This window comes from Parus major, chromosome 3 (assembly GCF_001522545.3).
Source record: "Parus major isolate Abel chromosome 3, Parus_major1.1, whole genome shotgun sequence".
In the NCBI taxonomy this organism is placed as follows: Eukaryota; Metazoa; Chordata; class Aves; order Passeriformes; family Paridae; genus Parus; species Parus major.
The window spans coordinates 20,959,034-20,974,421 of NC_031770.1; the positions used below are offsets into that span (position 1 = coordinate 20,959,034).

General features: G+C 40.7%; 1 protein-coding gene across 1 annotated transcript in view; it reads left to right on the forward strand.

The window, feature by feature from the left end:
- LOC107201242 overlaps nucleotides 1–14,579 on the forward strand; it is a 59,296-nt gene extending 44,717 nt beyond the window's left edge. The window contains exon 6 of the mRNA XM_033512557.1: nucleotides 14,079–14,579. Within this exon, the coding sequence (XP_033368448.1) occupies nucleotides 14,079–14,319 (241 nt within the window). The 3' untranslated portion in view covers nucleotides 14,320–14,579. The remainder of the gene's footprint in view (nucleotides 1–14,078) is intronic.
- Nucleotides 14,580–15,388: the final 809 nt, after the last annotated feature.

The window sequence follows — 15,388 nt, forward strand, 5'->3', positions numbered from 1 at the left end:
TTTCTCAGGCCTGTTAGGGTCTGTCTTACAGCATCAACTTTTTAGTTAGTGGTGGTTTCACTTTAAAGATGGATGGAACAGCCTGATCCAGGATGGTGTGGCAGGGAATGTTTTGGCAAAAATAGTGGCACTGAAGAAGTAAAATAAATGTGCCATGCTCTATTCCTCCCCCAATTTTAAAATATCAGCATTTTGCAAGCAATGGGCCATATGCTCCCAGGGCTTGCAAGCCAAAAAGTATAGCAACTTACTACAAAACCGCTCTCCAAATTCTACACACAAGCCAAAACCTCCTACTTGGTATTCTGCCGTCATGCCAACTTGCAGAGCAGAGGCTGGGCCTGAACAAGGAGATCTGCAAAAGAATCTCAGGTTATGCACATCCACGCATGGAAGGGAGATAGAGGCTGTGGCTGACTGAGGCTGGAGTCAGGATGCTTATCCTGAAAACTCAGCTTAGGTAGAAAGAAAGATAAATTGCCACTGATGGTGACCACATTTCCAGGTCAGAATGCCCCCTCTGCAGAGAGGGAAGGCACCAAAGTCTGCTGGTGTTGTTTCTGCTGGGCTTGCAGAGGAAATAGGAATATGGACCTGAAATCCCAGCCTCATCCAGTCCATGCACTGGGAGGAGCACGGCTCTTCAGCATGACAGGGTGGCTGCAGGGGCTCTAGTCCAGCTGGATGGGAACCACCCTACATGCCCTGGTGCTCAGAAATAATTGACTAATGCTGCAGCCAGGCTCCTGAAGAATAGTAGTGCTGCCCAGGGATAGACAGGTGCCCTTCACCAGTACCTCACAGGACTGTGAGTCTGTCTGAAGCAGGAAAAAAGAGGTCTTTGGCCAGTAATTTTCTGGGTGGCAAAGCAAGGCAAATGTTAGTCCCGTCAGAGTCAATTTATTTTCAGCAGTAATTTACATTGTACTGTGGCAAGATTAATAATCTCAGTGTGTACAAGTATTGGTTGGATTTGTGGATATTGTCTGAAACCTCATAGGACTCTTCATTTACTTGTTCCTTGGCCCCTTGGTACAAGGCTGTCCCCTATTTTGTGTTGTCTATTTCTCCATGAGTATCTGGAGAGTACTTTATATTTCCCTAGGATGATCCCTGCACTATTTTATCCATTGGCTAGCTCAGACTTCTTCCCTCTTCTGGCTTTGTATGCTCTTAAACGCTCTTTGGTAGAGATTTACAATAGTACAGATACTCACTTTTTCTGAACATTTTTGTGGACCTTTTACAACAAAAAAAGAGATAAGAAATGCCAATTTGAAGACCTGCACTCGCCACGATAGGCAGAGTGAATTGGGGCAGTGAAGTCACAGGACAGGGTGTGTGGAGCAGAGCATATGCTCTCTCTCCACCAGGAGCAAGCCAACTGCTGCTGGGAGGACAGGGCTGGGAATGGCCTCCGGACCAAACACTCGCTCGATTTGCACGCCTGCACGGCTGCTGGTGGATCCAGCTGCTCCTTCCCCCGGCTGCACTACACACAGACACAGGGATGCTCGTGCCCAGGCACACAGGGGCAGAGCAGCTCCTTGGGAACCAGGGAGCAGGCAAGAGAAAAGGACCAGGTCTGGGAAAAGCATGTTCTCTGACCCCACAGTGGTAAAAAAAGTGTTAAAAAAAGCACTGTAGGTAAAGCTGAGAAGTAGCAGGCTGGTAGTTGAATGAGAAGTTTCTGAGAAGCAGCTTTCACCAGAGTGCGGTTTTCTGTGTACAGTAGGTGGTAATTGCTACCTCTGGTATTGTCCATTTGAGGCTGGTGGAAGAATTCCCAAAAGCAGTTGGTGGGAGAAGTGATGAAGTAGGAGTTAGGTTTAACCTTCGACTGAATGCTCTATTGCACCTGGAACGTGACATTGTCAACAACAGACCAGTCACTTCTCCCCTCTGTTGTGAGAGGACAAATTTCAGTGCTATGATTTTAGGAGGTTGGGATAAAATATATATGTTCTTGTTAACAAATCTGAGAGTTGAAGACAAAATGTGCTATTTTAAGCATGTGATTTTGCCAATAATAATAATAATAATTTTTTTTCATAATTCCTTTTTTTAAAATATTGGTATGAAACAAACTTTTAAGAGCAATGAGAATAATGAGAATATGTCTGGAATTTTCTTATCCTAAAATTTATGTCCATTTGTTTTCTGCAGCAAGCAATCAAAAGTCTCATGCAACAGTGCATGAAACAGGATTGCTCTTTTTATTTCTTGGGAGACAGCCATCATTACACTGGGCCAGAGCTATGAGTCAGGGCTGCTGTTTCCTATCCTAAAGTGAGGAATCTCTCTCAGGAAGTCCTGTGTTGTGCTGGAGATCAGAGCAGGTGATAATGGTCTCATCTGGCTTTGAAATTTATGAGCAGGAGATATGTCATGTAATGGAGTCATTACTTTGTTTTAGTCCATTCTTCATGTTGCAGAACTTGGAGATGTAAGAGCCGTGTGGTGACCAGATGGAAGGAGCAGGGAACAAGGAAGAGCAGTAGGATGACTTCCCTGTTACTAGTAAGATGATCCTGAATAAAAGCAAAAAACACCAGGGAACTCTGTAAGTGATTTTATGTATAGAAATGACTATAGGAAGAAGAGTAGGTTATGAGAATGTAGGCCCTAAACTGAGTGGAGATGGAAAGAGGAGGGAAAGGTACAAGAATGTGGGTTTAAAACCCAAGAAAATATGAGTAGTTGCATCTCTTAAAGTCTGAATCAACTCCATTTGTTGACAGCAGCTGGGGCCTCTGAATTCTGACATGAAAATGGTAAAACACTCAAAGAACATGAACATAAAAATAGGGTTAAGAAGACTGAAATGGATGACATTTATGTGAGGTTTACAAATACTCCAAATTGTTAAAAAAAATTCTTCCATCAAGTTTTCTCTAATCTTCTACATACTTCATTCAAAACTCTGAAACTCAAAATTACCAGTGCATCCAGGTTCAAAATTTTACTTATTTGCCAAGATTTTGTTTTCTTTTTAATTCCATTCCTGCTCAGTAAGATATGGGTTCTGTTTGGAATTGGGCAAAGTAATATAAATTCTTAAGCTTCCAGTCTGTCTTCTTTGTGGCTATGAGAGGAAAATGCAATTTAAATCCACTAGAAAACTGTATATGCTCCAAACGAATATGTTTGTTTCATAATGGACCAAAAAATAATTATAAGACAATGTTAAATTGTTGAAACTTTTCAAGGTAATCTATACTAAACCTTTGTCTTATTTTATGAGGAAATGCTGAAATTTAATTGCTTAATGTAGCAAAACTAAGATGGAAATGTGTTTTCACAAGAAATTTGGGAGGTAAACTTCAGAGACAAAAAATAATAATTCTGGCATGGGATCAAGTGGATGCAAGCTGATTATTAATACATTCAGACTGGAATTTTAGGGAGATGTTTCCATCCATCCATCAAAGAAGTGATATTCTGGTACTGGGAACGGAGAAATTCATTGTTTTAGGCTGCAGTTGGGTAGGTTAATGAAAATGATTGTATCACAGAATTCTTAGGGACAGAAAACGAGGCTTGTGATGTGGATCAGTTGGTATCTGATGTTTAGGTGTCAGCAGCTGAGTTTGAAAAGAGACTTGGTTGTTTATTTGCACAATTGCTTTATTCTATTAATCACATGCTTCAGGACTTTTGTTTGCAGCCTGTGGGGGTCAGGAAGGGTCAGTTTTACTTTTCGTTTGTGCATTGCTAGACTTCTAGGCTGGTCTCTTTTTCACCTCAGTACCATGAAAGAGCAGGAGGCAGGCTAGAGCCCCTAATCTCTGTATGTGTCTCACTCATAAGCTCGAGTTTAAAGTGATCAGCAGATTTGATGTAAGGAAGGAATTTTCCTGTTGATCAGATTGTCAGGAACTGCTGCAGAAGAGGGGATTGTCTTTGCCTGCCTTAATTTCTTAGGATTTACAGGAGATTTCACCAAACATTTCCTTTCTATTAGAAGGATTTGGGCTATTGACAACGCATTGCATCTTGCCTTTTTGCTTCCTGGGGCTCATTAAATTTGCAGCTGCCTTATGATGAAGTGTAAAGTTTGTTACAGACTCCCAGGGCCGGTGTGTGTGGGGACACATTGGGCAGGATGCCTGTGGACTCTCCAGGCTAATCATCTGTGAAAGTCTGCACTTGCTGGCCCAACTGACCCCTTCCATCCTTATTGCCTACATTCCTTAGCCTTTATTTATTTATTTATTTTTAAAGAGCTTTCCAAATGTCAGTTTTAAGTCAATATGAAAGGTTTTGTATTGCATGATGTGTCAAAATGGCCAATGACCAAGGCATCACTGAAATAAAGCAGCCATACAGGAGCTCCTCGTGCTCTGGGTTCCCCCATTTCCTCAAGCTGGATGTAGGGGCCAGTGGGCAGCATGCACAAGTCAATCCCTCTGGAGCCAGAAGTCAGAAAACAGGCTGGAAAGCAATGTAAAACAGGCTAAAGCACTGCCTCTATACTGCCTCACATTGTGCTTGGCCCTCCACTGGGCCAGGTATCTGGGCTTTACAAAATTTGGCTGCCAAAGACTGGAAATGTACTGACCTAAGCTGGGCCAAGGAGGAAGGGAAGCAGCTGCATTCCAGGGGAATATTTCCAAGGGTGATGTAGGTCAGGCACTGCTGCTGGCTTAGGGTTCAGGTGTAAACCACCATTGGCCCTAAAGCGATGCTTAGTGGAGGACTCGCAGCTCCTGAGCACCTAAGGAGACAGAGCTTTCAAAGGGGACAAAATGGGGATTTAGGAAATGGGCAGGCAGGAGTAGGGACAGCTCTTCTTTTTCTGACACAACTCTCACGTGCAGAGCCACGTGCTGCACCAGGTGGCTCTGACACACAAAAGCTGGAGATGTCTTGCTGATGAATTATTTTGAAGCCACCATTGGGCAGCAGCTTAACAATTAATCAAGGAGAAAGATTAATCAAAACTACAGTGACCTGCAAGATCCCATAACTCTGCTTTCTAACTTGCACATGCTAAAGACATAAAATGGTTGTGATGTCTTCTTCCTTCCTTTCCAGACTAAAGATAGTAAAAAAAATTCTCCCCTTGCATGAGACAGACAGGTAAGCAGCAAGAATTCCTGTGGTGCACTGTTTTAATACGTGCTGTTTAATTATACTGTTATGGCTGGCAACAGGTAACAAACAGTGTTCATGCTAAAAGTATTTAGACATATGGATTTCCCTTGTATTCAGGGTTGTTTTCATCCACCAGACTCATAAAATAGTGGAGCTACATGATAATGCCATATGTATAATAAAACCACATTTTTTTGAAGACCACATAAATGCATACTACTAAAATACAGATATTTTGCTAAGGAAATTAAAAACGAAAGATAGGTTTAAAACATTGTTAAAGACTATAATGGGAATGGCAAGTGGCATAATGGGAATAATGCCCTGGGATTATCCTTGGGCAATAGGGAATAACCAGAATGAGATAGTATTAAGGACAATAAGTCCAATCCTGCAGAGCACAAGCAATCCTGAGAAGTGCTGAGCCTGCTCAGCTCATGGTGAATTCAGTGGGAGCTGAGGGCATTGAACACCTCTGCAGGATGAGGCCCCAGTCAGACTTCCAAACTAAGGCTGTCATTTTGAGCCTGGATTTTTATGAGATGCCAATTTGATTTTTATGAGATGCCAATTTGGATGTCTTAGTGGGACCCTGGCATGCTGAGAACCACTCAGAGCAGCAGCCAAAATTTTCCAAACGGGCCTGATCCACCTGCCACTTACACTGAAGGACAGATCCCCATTGTCCTCTGTGGGCTTTGTTTCTGGCCCTGTTATCAGGAGGCACCCTAAGAGTGTTGAAAATTGGCTGAGGGAGGTATGGAAGCAGCACATCTCACAAATGCCACGCTGCTGGCGCTCTGGTTAGGTGGAGCCAGCTTAACTCCATTTTCAATTGTGAGATGGCCAAGTTGTGCAAGCGCCTCTGCCCATTTCATTCCTTAGCACAATAAACCCCTATTTTACATGCCTCAGATAGCAAGGTTACAGAGCTGTAAGGACAGGGAGAGTCACGTATCTTGATTTCAAGCAAACAGTTTCCTTGGATGAAAAAACAACATATTTGATTCCCTGAGCAGAAAAATCCTGGAAAAGCTATCTTCCCATTTCCCAAAGTCCAAGCAGGATTGTTTTAACCTTATTATCAAGGACTGTGTGAAATACTAGTGACTATGGCTTCAATCCTGCAATTTTAACATGACTGTCCATGACTGAGGAGTGAAGGGTGGGGTGGTGTGTCTGTGAAATGTTAGCGGGAGTTGAGGCTGTGTCCCTGTCCCAGGGAAATCCTCACATGATTACCAAGTGTTGTTGCATTCCCCCAGTCACAGACCCAGCATGCACTTACACAGGACAGGTGGAAACCGAGAAATTTAGCCACTTTGGGGGTTCATGGATTGCTGTAGCCTGGCCCCAAAACCTCGTTGTATTTAGTTGCATTTCCATGCATGTTCAGAGCTCTGTATTAGCTGCTATGTCAAAATCAGGCATTCGGAATGAGGGGAGTAAGATGCACCCTGCTCAAGGGCCCAAAAATCTCCAAGGGCATGGAAGCAGCTCCTACAACACATTATCTGTGCCTACACTGCATGAGGAAATAGTCTGGGCTGCTGGGAAGGTGGCATGGCTCATTTCCTCCTGCTGGCATCCTTTCCTGGCCCCAGCATGGGCAGCTGTGCACAGAGGTCTAACCACAGGTGCTCCTTGGGAAATCTGGAAGATGATGCATCCTCACAGTGGGCAGTCATGTGGCTTCAGCTTGCCTTGAAGCCCAGCCTTGCACATCTGTGCTGCATCTCTGACCCAGACCATTTCCTACCTGTCTGGACATTGGCCTAGGAGCTCTCCAACAGGGTGGGACCGAGGCCAGCCTCAGCAGAAGACTTTCAGGAGAAAGTCAGCTGTGGTGAGACATTTGTTTCTCTTCAGCTGGGCTAGATGTCAGCTGCCCTTCCTTGGCTGCAGAGTGGAGAGAGCAGCAGCTCTTCAGTGTCCAGGTACACCTCCAACAGGGACACCTTCCACAGCTGTTCCTAAAATGCTGCCACCTCATTTCGTTAAAAGGCACCTGAAGGCACCTCTCAATTCTTGTGGACCTTCAGCCCTCTGAAACTACCCATAAATACCCTTATTAAAACATGCATTTCGGCATAATGACAATGAGCCTAACTGCTAAGTCCAGCCTTGCAGGGAGGATGGCACTTATTTCCTTAAATGTATAATATAGAGCATCCACATTCATATTTTTAGTAGCATCTAGCAGTGGTCCAGCCTTTAGTGTACTGTATGTACTTTTAATAATCTCCATAAAAGCCTGATTTTCAATCCCTAGGCTCAAGCTGACAGTGTAAATAAAATCACCCAAATCCACAGGGTAAGAGAAATGAAAATGACAAGGATTAAAATTTTGTCAAACCTCTTTCTTTTTAAAATTCTGCTTCCCTTCCAATTGGATCACGACCCTCTGTGTGCACAGCTTAAGACCAGACGGTATGCTTTCACTTTTATTCCGCTCTGCAGCAGGCTTACAGTATTTAGTGAAAGTCTGTAAAGAATGTGTGCTGTGTAGAGAGTTAATACCATAATCCCCTATCGTTAGGGTCAAATGCTGAATAGAGCAGAAGAATTAGAAAATATGTTACATACAATGGCAGAAAAAATGCATCAGCATGCTGTTCTGTTAACACACGCATTCATTACCAACAAGTAAATGACAATGAGGTAATAGAGTATATTAAGAGATGTGTACTTCAAGTCTAGTGCATGTGTTGTTATGAGAACCTAAGACTCTGAGTCTTAGAATCTTGTTCTGTGGGTACACGTGCATCACAAGCCTCTTCTTGCCTTATTATCACATCTTTCTAGGAAGCACTTTGATGCAAAAAATCAGCTTTTAAAATTATTTGGCTGAGACAAACTTTGAATACTCCTTTTTTTTTCCTATTTTTTTTAAATTTCCCGTGAAGTGTGATATCTCAATTTTGCTATCCAAGCAAGACAGTACATCTGTCTCTAGAGAATTCCCAAGCATTAATTGTGGTAATTTTAGCTAAGGAAGTATTCAGAAAACAATCCTAGTGCTTGCCTTTTCAAGAGATCCTTAGGGGGCTAGCTGCTAACATCATGTAGAATTGGCATGGGTGTTCCGTTCCCTTGGGTTTTCGGAAAAAATGAGCCAGTATGTGCTGGAGGAGTGACAATTTGCTAGAAAGAGGAGAAAGAAAATACATTCTATACGTTGTGTTGCCTAAAACCAATTGCAAAATACAAGAATCACCTGATCTAAAAATCTTATCACTATGAGTTAGTATATTGTGCCTTCCTCTAAGGAAGAGTCTGAGCTCCACAAGAAGGGGGGGGTGACCTTATGGAATAGGAAGAGATAGAGAAGTTATTTGGCTGCCTGTACTGACACTAAGTAGTGTCTGATTCCCTAATTATTCCTGCTGATTTAGCCTGGTTATTAAGGGAGCGAGACAGTGCTGAGCTGGAGACAGGATGAAGGTACTTAACAAACATCTTGCAATAGCTGGTTAATGAGAAACTGTGGAAAGCACGGCAGGAACATATAACCTCAAGACTTTGTCCAGCACAGGCTGTTATCTTATCTGGTGACCTATCAGGTGTAAATAGTCCCGGGCAGCACTTCACCCAACGGGCCATGGATGTTCTTCTGGAGACACAGCTGCTGGCTGTGAGCTGTCACCTGCACACTGCTTCCAACTTTGCATAATTTTCCTACAGCAGTCCTTGGGAGTGGTCAGGAAATTATTTTTATCTGCAGAGGAAAAAAATAAAATAAAATCTTTAATTTCTCAGAAGCTTAGGTTTGGTGTTTCTTAACTAATTCAGGAAATGCTTGGTTAAAAGTTCACTGTTCCCACAAAATCTCTCTTTCTTGTTTTAAAAAAACCTTCCTCAAAAATTACTTGGCTGGTAATCAAAGTTAAAGATATTTCAATTTTTAAAACTTTTAGGTTCCTGGAAGGAGAATTAGGGCTGTTGTTACTCAGAATTTGGGTATCATAATCAATCTCTTTTAGTTTCAATTTTTTTAAAAATTCTTATTGAACACTTTTGAGTTCAAGAAGTTGTCCCAGCCCTCTGGCAGACAACAAATGTCAGGCAGCAGGGCAAGGTCTGAAGGTGTTGGTGTCTCACTCCTGAGTTGTGGTGTGCTGTAGTGCTCTCATCATTAGAGGTGAAAATTGCTGAAGGCTTCCTTTCTTCTTAATCCTCATGAAATTTATTTTACCTACTTTACCACATTTTGACAGTTCTTCCTTCAGTGTTGCACTACTGCAGAAATAAATTAAGAAAAATTAATTAAATTAATAATTTAAAAATAATTCATTAAAATTAATTAAAAAGGAGCCCTCCCACTGAAACACAGAACTCCTCTCCCATCCAGCTGAGTGGTTTTCATATGCACCCATTGGTGTCAAAGTCATTTTTCATCTGGGTAAAATTCACCTTCATGATTTAATTTTCACAGTCTCAGGTATACATTCCTTTCTAGCCCTGGGCAGTAAATGCAGAAGCTATAGGTAAATTCTGGGTTTCAGTTTATTTAGCTCCATTTATTACAGCATGGTGGATACGACAGCCAGGCTGTGCCAGACTGCTGCCCAAGGAAATACTTGTGAGAAGATTCACAGTCTGAGCTGCAGGTATCTGTTTGCCACTCACAGTAGCAGGAACGCTGCATTTTTTTTTCTAAGGGGAGAACTTCTCACGTGGAAACTGCAGAGTTGATGAGTGGATATTATTTAAATCAATAGATTATGTGTATTTGTCTTGACTCAATTTAATATCTAAGTCAGTAGGCTGAAATAATTAGAAATTATGACTAGAAAGGGAAATGGAGTGTAATAAATTAAATCAAAGAAACAAAACCTGTTATTTCTTTGGTGGCAGGAGAAGACACAGCAGTAGGAGAGATATTCTTTGATATGGAGTTCTTTCTCTAAGACAAAATAAAAATAAGGTAATTCAGGTGATTGAAGGGTTATTCAAGTTGGTGCTTGTCATTCAACGAGTGGTTCTGGTCAAGAAAAGAAGCATTAAACCTAGAGCAAGAATCCAATACTAATCACTGCTATGGTTATTTTTAGGGCTAAACCCCCTCAAAATAAGCCCTTTACAAAGTGGCTGACATCACTGCCAGCCTGGGGCATGAGGGGAAGGGCAGGCTGGGCCAACCAGGCAGTGAGAGGCAGCTGTGGGCTGGTACCTGGCCTTTGCTTTCCACATGGTTCTCTCAGTCAGGCCCAGACAATAAAAGGCTGCACCGGTGGGTTCCTCGCATCCCGTGAAAGGACAATTAATGCTCATTCACCAGAAATGCCTGGATTGAGGTCAATTGTCTTCAAGACGGTTTTTTCCTCAGATCCAATTTTGAGTTCAGCTGAGTGGAATCAAGCAGGAGGTTTGACTGTCGAGTGCTGAAGTCTGTGCATAGCAGATGAAGATATTTTTCAGACAAATTAGTGAAGAGACCTCAGTTATGTGCACAAACTGCTCTGTAATGATATCATTGATAACATTTGGACATTTCAGTGCTCATGATATCCCTATACAGGGTTAAATCAACAAAAAGAACAACGTAATTTGCTTAAAAGAGCAGATTATGTGCATGTGCTCTGGTCACCATCAATTTGCATCTTCTCATGTGGCTCCACACCATCTTTCCTGTGATTCAAAGGGGGATTGACTCAAGTGAATCACCCAGGAAATGTTCTCTTGCAGAGACATTCACTTTCCTTTACACTCAGCAACACACAAGTACCAGGAAAAAAATTTCTCCCCACAGCTTCCTTGCATAACCAGTTCATGACCTACAACCCTCTTTGGGATGAAAATTATTTGAGTAGAAGGGAAATGAACTCTTTCTGGCAATATCCATGCCCTTTCCAGATCAATGGTAGCTGTGTGTCTTTGAGTGCTTTAGGAAAGGGTTTAAGGCCGTCTGATATGGTTTGAAAGAAGTGATGTCTACCTTATTTCTTAATATCGGCCTCTAAGCGTAGAGAACAAAAAGTGACTGGTTTGGAGTTAACCCTGATGGAATTTACTCTTCTGAAGAAGTGATGTGAGAGAATGTCTGGCAGATTCTTTTTTTTAAGAAGTTACATTTACTTCTTGTTTTTACTTAGCTTCTACCAGCAAAATATTGTTTCTAAAATACACCAGTGTCTTTAATTCTTCTTTAATTTTTTTATTTTTTTTTATTTTTTTTAGCCTGTAAGAAAAGTAGCTTGATTAGCATGTTTTTGTTTGTGCCTGTGTTTGTGCTTAGATGTGGTCGTACCTGGCAACTGTGTATGAAGAAATTAATGAGGCAAAGTTAAGTCAGAGAGATGAGTTTTGCAATTAACACTGAATGTGGTGAGATCTATAGTTATTCTCATCTCTTGTGAAAATGAATTAACTTGCTGTAGGAAAACTGTGTATCCTGCCTGCATGGGTTTCTCTACATTGGTTGGCCTTTCTTGGTTTTGATAGCACATACCAGCTGCAGAGTGTAACGTGATGCAAAATCCATCCATGAACAGAGTGTCAGGAAGGCTGGATGATCAGCTGCTTGTGCCACTGCTCCTTTTTAGAAAAAAAATATTGCAGATGCCCCATTAACAGAGAGAAAAAGTGTCATTTATTTGGATAAAAGGATTCTGGTTGATTTAGAAAATGCCCAGCAAAACATGTAACACAGGATGTCACTGTCCCTTTCTCATTTGCAAAGAGAAATCATTCACAAATCAAACCCCAGTCTTGCATTTCAGAGAAAGTAAAAACTTATGCCTACTTCTGAAAAGTGACATAAAGCTTGAATTCACCACATGTGCATACACAGGCAGAACTCATCATTGTTGCCAAAGAGCTCATGTGAACATGGTACACACTTGTTTCTAGATCCATGGTTTTCATTTCCTGAAAATTGCCAGTTCATTGCCTTGGAAGCTACAGCTTGTGTGCTTTGTTAAACCTGTCTTTTACAAGCTTCTTCTCCATCCTCCCTTTTGGTTTTAGTGTAGGAAAATGTGGTGTAAAGCTATCCTTCATGCTCAAAGTAAAACACCATAGAGCTGAACAATTTTTTAAAAAGTGCACGGAAAAAATTCTTCCAAGGAACTGAAGAAACTGACAACAGCTCTAATCATATTTAGTAGTCAATTAAAACATGTGCTTACCAGAATTATTTACAAGAAAATCTTTAATTTTTCAATAAATTTCTGGCCTCTCCTTTCAAAGCAAAAGAGTTATTAGAGAAAGTAAAACAAACACCAATATCAGAAAACACAAGCCTAATGCCAAGAAACACTTTCCACTAAACCAAGTATGCTAAAACTTCTTTTTTGCTTACCCATTTGTGCATCAAAATAAAAAAGTGCATCAAAAATATGCCTTATTCACAATGTTACAACATCCCTTTGGTTTTAGGACCACAGAATCCCCAGGTTATCATTAACGGAGTACCAGCACCAATCTCAAGGCGATTTTTCAGAATATGAATTGTTCCACAGGTTTTGCCTGACTCAGTAAGTTCCTTTTTGGTGGCCTAAGGTTTCTATAAACCCCCTGATTGCTGTCTGTAGAAATGGAAATACAGGTCATATGCAGCCACAGACAATAAAGGAAGGGAAAGCATAAAAAACTGGGCCCTAATCTCACATGGTGTTTAACTGTCCTGATTTTCTAGATGCTTCTATCACAATAAGGATTACAGAGTATAAACACAGTTCTGAAATTTAACCTGTTTGTAATCTGCATCTGTACAGAGTTGGGTTCTGACTATTTCCACGCAGAAGTCCCACTGAGACACATGGGAGTAAAGTTTGCTGCAAAGATGTTTGCACAATTTTTATCCAGACTTTTGATTCTTGTGTTAGATCCAGCTAACGGGTCAAAGCTGCTTTACATCACCTTGGCTAGTTCCAAATGAAACCTTCCAATAAAAGGATCATTGCAACACTGCCTGTTGAAATATATTCAGGTAAGTCAGCATGGCTCAACTTAGGCAAATGAAACCAAATAAACTTATATCTGTCTTGCACAATTCAGCTTGGTTTTGCTTCCTACCTGCAGCACAGGATGCTCACAGAGCATCAGAGTATTCTTCAGGTACTGCACACAGCATGGATTGGGACTGTCATTATATCTTAACAATTTAGGAGATGAAGGGGAGAAATGTTAACACTTTGCATTTATTTACTTTTACAGCATGTCATAAAGATTAAAAATACATTGTACACAAGTGCAGTATTTAATGTAGCACTTTAATTACATTCAAGTGTGTTACTAAATAGTCTTGAGGAAACCTTAATGACCAGCTGTTCTACCCTCTTCCCATATGTCAGAAATGGTTTCAGAAATCACATTCTGGGACAGTAAGGTTGTATAATTAGACAGTGTATAGTTAACACTTCTAGATTTTCCTCTTAAACTGCAGGCCCTTTTCACTAACATATTGTGGTTTTGTGCCAGTTTGGCACAACACAAATATGTGATGTGCCAAACTGCAACTGAGATGTACAAACTCTCAGAGACATGTTATGATTGCACCATTATCTTTTTATATCTTTTTCATCATTAGGACTGGATGCTTTTTACGTTATGTAAGATTCAGCTTTTTATGGACAACAAATAAACTTAGTAAATAGGACTATAAATTTTTAATACTCCTTCCATAATTCCATTTGTCTAATCAGAATTAGATGGTTACTGTAACCTCACATTAGTTTTCACCAAAAAAAGCACCTTTCCAAGAACAGCAGCTATGGACAAAAATGTCAAAGGAGGTACCTTTTGGCCCAGTTCAGGAATGCACTTAAGCACGTGCTTAGCGTTAAGCACATGAATGCTTGCGTGGAGGCATGCGCTGGAGCTGGATCACGAAATGGTTTATGCAGAACAAATAAAACAAACCCTTTCTGGAAGTTAACAAGGATACGGGCAGCTCAGGCTTTTGAACAGTTATCATCCCTCTTCCTGTCAGCACCTGAAAATGACGGTGTTTTTCTGGGACGTTTATTATTTTGCAGGACAAAACACATCCAAGGGTTCGCAAGGTGGGGGAGAGGCAGTGGGAGCGCATTAAGCGCGAGCCGCCAGCCGAGCCGTCACTGCGCGGCTCACGGAACATCCATCCTGCCCTGGCTCGGGGGGGCCGTGGGAGACAGCAGCTTCACCATCCTCACAAGAGAGAGGTTTATGGCTGGGGTGCTTTTTTTATTTTATTTTATTTTATTTTATTTTATTTTATTTTATTTTATTTTATTTTAAAATTTATTACTATTTTTCCCCCCCCGAGCTTCAGTTTCCAACGACTTATTTAGATGTAAGCAATGACAGCTGTAATCATGTTTTAAATCTTGCTTTGTATCCTTAGTTATAATGTTGTTCAATTAATATTCAGAATAATGGAAGTGATGTGCCCCTTTGAAAAAGACTTGAATGCAGGCCAAAGCTTTGGGAAACTGATTCTCAAGAGGATTAATCAGCATTTAAAACTTGCATTAATAAAAATCTGATCTTCTACTGTGTAGCATGCATAATACTTTTCATTTTTAAGCATTTTATTTTAATAGTGTGGTGTCCTTTGTCCTGATTTTTAAAGGGATTTTAAAATCTAACTCCTTCAAATCAATCCTGCTTTGACCCCTGTGCATTCTTTTACTGAATATAAAAACATTAAAGAAATCCTTCATTCACAAATACCTCTATTGCTAAGTATGAGCAAAGTACAGTGCACAAGCATGCTTGTAATAGAAATTATATATAGCTTCCACAGGAATTTATGTTAGGCAAGGGCTCACCTTTTCATGTAAATTATTGATGCAATAAAAACACAGATTTACACAGCATTATTTAAAATTCTGAAGGTAAATTATACCCTGAGAAATCATGAAGAGCCCTGGCACTTCATAAAAAGTGCTCTCCATTTTTTGTGTGACTTTTGACTCTGTTATAAGGAAAATTATTGTACCCTATGCCAACAAGATCGAGTCTATATCTGAAAAACAGACTTAATCTATGTTTTGTGTTGTTCTCCTGATCTTATTAGTGGGTTAGAGAAACAAGAGGATTTTTGTATAAAGTTTCGCATATAAATTCAATTCTAGTAAACCAGCTAATTTACATGCTAAACTGCCAGCAGTTGGTAAGATAGTTTTGTTTCATGTCAACTGCAGAAGATAAATGTATTTTATAAATACTGGAAAACATTATCTTTTCTGAAGAGGCACTTTAATAGCAAATACCTCACTCAGGTCTTCCATGAAGCAGAGGAATGTAGCTGAGAAATTCTTGTATTCTTACGTTATTGAAAGACAACTGTTTGCACTCAGAGTAT